General features: G+C 37.1%; 1 protein-coding gene across 1 annotated transcript in view; it reads right to left on the bottom strand.

The window, feature by feature from the left end:
* Positions 1-1,043: 1,043 nt before the first annotated feature.
* cdh13 (cadherin 13, H-cadherin (heart)) overlaps positions 1,044-8,084 on the bottom strand; it is a 467,661-nt gene continuing 460,620 nt past the window's right edge. Inside the window, exon 14 of the mRNA XM_079825536.1 lies at positions 1,044-2,181. Coding sequence (XP_079681662.1) covers positions 2,174-2,181 — 8 coding nt within the window. The 3' untranslated portion in view covers positions 1,044-2,173. The remainder of the gene's footprint in view (positions 2,182-8,084) is intronic.

Here is an 8,084-nt window from a genome sequence, read left to right as displayed (position 1 = left end):
TGAGCTTTGCATGTCGCATACTCTGGTCTATGTGCAGGTCCACCATCTGATCTGGATACGGCCCGGATCCGGCTGACTGCAGTAAACCTTGGGATAAACAGAGAGACTAACTTTAACGTAGATGCCATTCTTTTTCACATTTAACTGATTTGAATAATAAAAATTAAAAATGTTTTATGTGTATGCCATAGAAAAGAGATGTGTTTTTAGTCTAGATTTAAACTGACAGAGTGTGTCTGCTTCCCGAACAATGCTAGGAAGACTGTTCCAGAGTTTAGGTGCTAAATAGGAAATGATCGGCCGCCTGCAGTTGATTTTGATATTCTAGGTATTATCAACTGGCCAGAATTTTGAGACCGCAAGGAGTATAATGTGTTAAAAGCTCGCTCAAGTGCTGGGGAGCTAAACCATTTAGTGCTTTGTGAGTAATAAGCAAGATTTTATTTATGCAATGTTTAATAGGGAGCCAGTGCAGTGTTGACAGAACTATGGTCATACTTCCTGGTTCTAGTAAGAACTCGAGCTGCTGCGATTTGGACCAGCTGCAGTTTATTTATTAAGCGAGCAGGGCAACCACCCAGTAGAGCATTACAATAAAAAGTTAATGCACTGTGCACTGTTAATGCACTGTGAACTAACATGAACAAACAAAAAACAGCTGGATTTGTATTAATTAACATTAACAAAGATGAATAAATACTGTAACAAATGTATTGCTCATGGTTAGTTCATGTTAGTTAATACATTAACAAATGTTAACAAATGAGACCTTATTGTAACGTGTTACCATAATAATAATAATAATAAAATGTACGAATAGACAAGGCTCTTTAACTTTGTAAAGCTGTTGGAAACACTTGAGCTTTTTATATCCTTGAAATATCAATGATCTAATGTGCATATGTTGGTGTATTTACTGTATCAACCGTATCCCCATTGGAATCCATTCAGTCTCCACAATAACTGCAAAAGTAGAAGCATATTTCATGACATCAAGCAATCCTTTTGGTCTTCAGACTTTAAACAAATGAGAAAAGTTAAAGTGGTGGGAAGTACAGTAACAGCTTTATTAAATTAGTGCAAAAGACAGACTTAACTCATTCACCACGTCATCTTTTTCTTTGCATTTTCTGAACTTACGGGGTCTTCCACACAAACCCACACACACATTTTGTTTTGTTTTCACATGTTATCTTTTTCTGTCTCTCTTTTTTGTTGTCTTCTTACAAGCGCAAAAAAAAGAACGAAAAAAGAACTGAATCAACAGCCTTCCCTGGCCTCTTTGACTTTGACCCAAGGGGATAGGGGGAAACAATAAAATAAACGCTGTATCACCATCAGAAACAAGAATCACAAGACAGATTCATTCTCTGTCTGCAAATCGCTCTTTAGACTCAAGAACCGCACTCTAAAACACGAGCTCATACATGAAAAAGAGGGAAAAACATCAATGGCATTAGAAATAGTCCCTAAAATTTAGCAAAAACATACAGTTCTTTACTTTTTTTCTCGTGAGGGGTCATTAAAGAATAAGCGATCAAAGTACATAAGTTAATTAATATTTTTGTACATTGGTAAAAAATAAAATATATATAGTGTACATTTCCCCCATCATTTCACACATTACTATAAAGATATATTGTGTTCCACTCCATAACAACTAATGCAATTGAACAAAAAAAAAAAAAAAATAGGAGACGCATTTTTTTTTTTTTTTACTTTGAAGGCTTCTGGCTATCAACCTGCCCTAAGAAAACACAACCACTGCAGACTAAAGAGGCATTGTGTCCTTCCCTTACATTAGTAAACAAGATCAAATACAGTAGTCTTTAACCAGAGGAAACTAAAGTACATCGAAATGTCCAATCGCTTTGTCCCCGTCCAATATATCTTTGTCCAGTGACAGAGAGAGTTCATCGAGGCCGTGCCGTCCGTGACGTATTCCAGAGGTATGAGAAGACGAGGTGAAGGATAAGAAGGGAGAGGACAAAAGGAGAGTTCCTGGTGAAAAGGTGGAGGCCGGTTGGGGACGGCGAGAAGGAGAGCAAAAATGAAGGGTTCAAGGTGTCTTTTGGGAAAAAAAGGTCTTCTCTCTCTGCTTGCTTTGCGTGTGGAGAAGAGAAGACGGTTTTCTTCAGTGTTGCAAAAGGACTACAGAAAGAATCAGTGGAATTTACAAGCCTAAAAGAGAAAAGAGAAAAGGAGGAACATGAAAAACTGGTAACTTAACAGAACATCTGTGGTGGTAATAATGAAATTAAATTTTTAGGTCAACATGAGATATGTGCTTTAATATGTATGCAATGAATGTATAAAAACATGACAAACCTCAACAACGCATTGAATTAATAAATTGATAAATTAAACCAATTAGAAACTAGAAATGTCTTTCTTAGAGACATAAACTAAAAGTCAACCCGTTATTTTTTCCTTCACTTCCCTTCCTTACTCCACGCTGCCATCATAATAAAATATGATTAAAATGTAACTTTGAAAAATCCAAGGTCTAATTTCCAAAGACTTGAGTGAAATGAATTGGCCTGCGGATCTCAGAAATTCAACGGCGATCGAACCGTGCCAGATCCGATGCGAGGGAATATTAAATGTGGAGGGGGGAGGACTATTGATTTTTTCCCCCTTTTGCTGCTTGTTGTTTCTTTCCACTAGATATGTTTGTACTGCTTGGTCCTAAATGGCAGTGGAAGAAAAATAAGAATTGAACGGCACTTAAAAGCACAGCTGAGGTTCCACAAATGCCATTTGCAAATTATAATGAGACTCCGACCCCGCTTATCCGTGTGCCGGGGGCCCGAAATGTGACCAGGTAATTCTTTCCCCCTTAGGCGAACCGAATTTGAGCCTGGAACATCAAAATATATAACTAAATCAATTCACCTCGCCACATTCGCACGCAATAAAGTCAGACGAGGAGTGGATAAAAATCCTTCCTACTCTCAGCTCTCCATACATGCACTCTTCACTCCATCTTCCTAAGGGGGAAAACACAGGTAAGTGTGCAGGGAATGTGCTATCCGGGCAGCAAGATGAAAGTGTGTTTGATCTAATTACCATCAGCCTGATTGGAGGAAAGTGGTTGTGGCAGCAGTCAACTGCATTTGAGACAGACACAACAACACGTGATCCCTGCACTCAGAGCTTTGGTCCGAATAGAAATACACTCCTGTCTTTACACAAGCATTATAGTTGACTCCCTACATTTGTCTTTCCAAGAAGTAAAGTTACTCATGATGGGTTTCAAGTTTACAGCCATGAAAACTGAGTTTATATATGGTCACACTTTAGTGTAGGGTCCAATTCGCACTATTTACTACGACTTTAGCCTCAATACACTCCTAAATACAGGTAGTTGTTAAGCAAGCGGCAACCTCCCGCAGTTTCTCTTGAAGCCAATACAGAAGTGACTTAAACTGCAATTCATCGACTGGCCACTAGGGCTACAGGCTCCAGAAGGGAGCAGAATCTCATTGAGCCCCATGTTAAAATGCCCAACTTTACAGCAGAAAAAAAACATGTTTACAGGCTGGTACAAATTGTGTTTTTGTCTATACGGCTAATTTTGCCCTTCATGACAACTGTTAGGGGGGTGAATTTGTTTTTATAACTCATTCGTTTACATTCTATAAAGCTTTAAAGTCCTGCATAATTAAGGGTGTGGCCACTTTGAGTGACAGGTGGATAGCCATTTATCTGCTGTCTGTTAGTCATCACGTCACCTCAGCTCTACCCACGTCCCGCCTCTTTGCCCATTTTCTATTATCCGGGAGTGACGCGCGATGACGCGCTGACAACATGGCAACGGCCAGCTCGTCCCTACTTTGCGCTTCAAAATGGCTCTTCAGAATTCTATGGGTGACGTTACAGACACTACGTTCATATTCTTTTACAGTCTATGTTGTTAAGTTTAGGTATTGGGTAGGATTAAGGGATGTAGAATATGGTCATGCAGAATAAGGCATTAATATGTGCTTTAATAACCAGCCAATATCCTAGTAATATGCATGCTAATAAGCAACTAGTTCATAGTGAGAATTGTACCCTAAAGTAAAGCGTTATCATATACAAACACACAGACAAATGTTTTAAAGATTGTTTCAACTGTTTTTGTCTGTACAATGAAAGTCATTGTGGTCCAAAACATCATCAGACCCCATTGACTTCCAGTGTTTGAGCAATATTCTACATCCCTTAATATATATATATATATATATATATATATATATATATATATATATATATATATATATATATATATAGTATATAGTATATATCCATTAGTATATATATATAAAAATATATATTAGAATTTTAGAAATAGAAATTATAATTTTGCCTTAGTACGCGGCATTAATTATTCCGTTCACGCTTAAAAATTCATTAACAAGAAGAGGTTACACTTTATCTGCCAGGTGCACCGCGGATGGCACGTCAAAACAAGTGGGATGAAGAGCCACTAAACGGGTCGATGCTGTGGAAATTTCTCTTCCCCTCAAGACAGGCCACATTAGTACCCAGAGTGGATTAAAGAGTAAAAATGCCCATCTTGGCAGAAAAGGGGATTTAAACTTCAGTGGGCCTGGGCTCAGGCTTATTTCCCTGTTGTGGATTAATTATATTTTACCCCTGTTGGGCATCTTTCATAAGATTAAATAGTAGTTTTAGAGGCCTGTTGGGTACATCACAACTCTTCATTTGATGGAAAATATCACGTTAGGAAAATACTACAAACCACTGTCTCATAATTTTCAATTACAGCAATTATTAATTAAACTATGACTATAAACTATTAATTAAATATTTCAAATTTGTGTGTTTATACCATCTGCACTACCTAACTACCTGTTTAACCACGGTCTTAAAAAAAAATGAAAATGAAAAGAAAAAAATTGAAAAGTAGATATCATTTACATGCATGCAAATAGTGGTAGATGATATTCAAGTAGTAATATGCTATTTGTAAGAAAGTAAAATGGTGGGCGCAGATAATGATATTGCAAAAAGCAACAGTATAAAAGAGAATCAGTAATCTCTAATCAACAAAATACAGTATTATAATAATCTTTACTATACTAACATTACTGTTCAAAAAATTTGAGGTTGGTACGATTTTTAAAATGTTTTTGAGAGAAATCTGTAAAATAGAAAAATAAATACTGTAAAAATACAGTAAAAACAGCAATATTCTGAGATATTATTACAATTTAAAATAACTGCTTTCAATTTTAATATATTTTAAAATGTAATTTATTCCTACGATGGCAAAGCTGAATTCGCAGCATCATTACTCCAGTTCAGTGTCACATGATCCTACAGAAATAATTCATGCTCACTTGCTGCTCAAGATGTTTTTTTACATTATAAATGTCTTTAATGTTACTTTTGATTAACTTACTTTGTCTTAGCTAAATAATAATAATAATAATACAAATATCTGACCCCCAAATGGAGTTATCTCTGAATTGTAGTTTGCAACCAGTCCTACAGGGGGCAGTAAGGTCATCTTGGCATTGTTTGACCCATCCTCTGCTGAACATGTGCACCTAACAGTCTCCTCTGTGATCTGGTCTTGAGCTCAATTGCTACATCAAAGCCTATTTTGTCAGTGTAAAATATAATTTGATTTCCTCTCGATATTTGTTTCAGAACCTGGCCTCGTCTTGTGTTGTAAATGATGTGTTTTTCTTCCTCTCTGCCATTAACATCGCCGGTGTAATCAGATACACAGCTCAATGGGAGCCACGTTTTCGAAGGACAAGCAAAATCAATGGACTCAAAGGGCAAATCAGCACAGAAGGTGATGTTTGGCAAACTGTCATCAGAAACAGCAACAATGGCTCCTGTGGGATCGAAGACGTCAAGACCACTGAGTGCGTGTGAGACGGTGCCAGTCGTGCCCCCCATGATGTGGCACACGCAGGTATCTGGTGCAGGATTTTGGAACTTTCATGGGGGCCTAAATAGAGAGTAACTTGTGTCAGTTCATAGAGGATCTGTTTGTGTTCTCCCAGAGGCTTCCATACATTATTTAAGGGGCCATAAATGAAAGTCCACTGGACTCTTTTATCCTTGAGAATGGTGGAAGAACAGAGAAGAGTATGGATTTTTTCAGTCCGTGAAGCAGAAGGTTAGCAACATGGAAGCTAAAAATACACATCCACCAAAACACATACACACTCACAGCAGCAAACACGCAACACAAACAAACGGTCACTTTAAAGTGAAATTCCCACTGAGTATGATTCTTCTTTATGATTCTTCTTTATGTCCTGTTTTCAGCAATTAAAAGCCTTTCACACCAAATGGAAAATAAATCTTGAACCTTAATTTCACTCATTTTATTTTTGGTCAATAGAAACTTAAAAAAAAGAACTTAACATTTAAGTTTGACAATCTCTCTATAGCCCTATTTGGATGGAACTAGTTTTCTAAACAATATTTGAGTTACAATTCTTTTCATGTACCGATTTGAACGGGACTAACATCTCCGTGTTTTTAGAGGTGGAAGTGTGTGTTTTCTAGATGTGGGCATTACAGAAGCTCATCAGCTTTGCTTGCGTGCATCACAAATGACGTATGTCTTTTTAATGTATTATTTATTGATATAATTTTAATAATTCTAAAAACCCTTTAAGTAAACTTCACAAGTTTATAGAAGTGGCTGTTTAAAATAAACAAGTGAGCAGAGAAATCTAGATATGTCTCTTACTCTTACCTGACACTGATATTAAAATGGACAGTCTTCGCAGTTCTGCGGTTTGGCTCCATTTATTAATTTTGTAATTAAATTTTTTCGTCAGATACTATCCATATTGAAATGAAATGATGCTGAAAACTAGTGTGCAAATGGTAGGCAAGCGTTAGGATAATACAATATTGGCAATCACAGACATTCTCATTCAGACAGGATTAAGTTAGATTTCCCAGAGGACCGTCGAGTTTGCCTGAAAAACAGTAGGTTATTTGCCCTGGAATTTTTACAGAGGTTGTGTGAGAAAAACTCGGCAGATTTAGACTGGATTAAAATAGCAAAGTTTGTATGTTTAACACAACTTTCTCTAACGTCCCCCTGGAAAACTAGTCCCCCCAGGTGAAAAATACGTACTATTACATGCATTTAAATGTACTTTATTTGTACTATGTTTTTAGTACAATACAAATATACTATAATGCATTTTTAATACTTTGATACTGCGTCTTTTTCACCTGGGCCGTTTGAATAGGGCTATTGACACTGCAAAATTTTAAAACCTTTTCTTTCTTAATTTTTTTAATCCATACAGAGTGCAACAGTTGGATTACGGAAGTAAAAGTCCTATTCAGGCAAACTGATTTTTAAAGATAACTTAAAACCTTTAAAGACAGACATACTGTGAGCTTTGAAATTGTTAGATGATGGTATACGGTTTTGTTTAATAGTAGTGTTTAGCAGCAGAATTCATGGTGAAAAACTACATTACCCATGATTCTGTAAAGAAATCATAGATAATAGATAATAAAAACGTGCAAATCGCGCCAAAATGACTCTTTAGTTCCCACCCACTCCCAGGAAGCACTGCAAATGACAGTCAGTCTCCTTACACTCTGAAGAAACTTAAATATCAACAGCTAACTGCTGTTACATCTTAATTATCTGCACGTTTAAAATTAGTGATTTGAAAAGCCCCGGTCGGTGATACCGGTTTTATCAGTGTTGTGACAAGTCGATGAGTGAGTGAGATCCCACCCCCTTATGGGCGGGTTGAAAACATGCGGAACTAGCTCCTACTACTGGCTGTAGTCTCTAGCCTCTGGCCAAAAAAGCCTCCCCCAAAAGCCTGGCCAAAATTTTTTGCATCATCTGAGGTTTTTTTCCAGAAACAAAATACAGAAACAAAATACTCGTCTCAGGGGGATATGAGCGAGGGAAGCACGGTCATTCGAATAGGGTGAATTCAGGGTGATTGGGACACTTTTTGCCATTGAGATGACTGAAAAAGTGTCCCAATCACCCTGAATTGACCCTATACTATCCGGTTTCTACTGATACAAAGCTTAATGCTAATCGGTGAAGTATCCTTTTAAGTACC

The sequence above is a fragment of the Gobio gobio genome, assembly GCF_949357685.1.
Source record: "Gobio gobio genome assembly, chromosome: 9".
NCBI classification, from domain to species: Eukaryota; Metazoa; Chordata; class Actinopteri; order Cypriniformes; family Gobionidae; genus Gobio; species Gobio gobio.
Note: the sequence above shows the minus strand (reverse complement) of the source record. Positions and strands in the feature narration are given on the sequence as shown.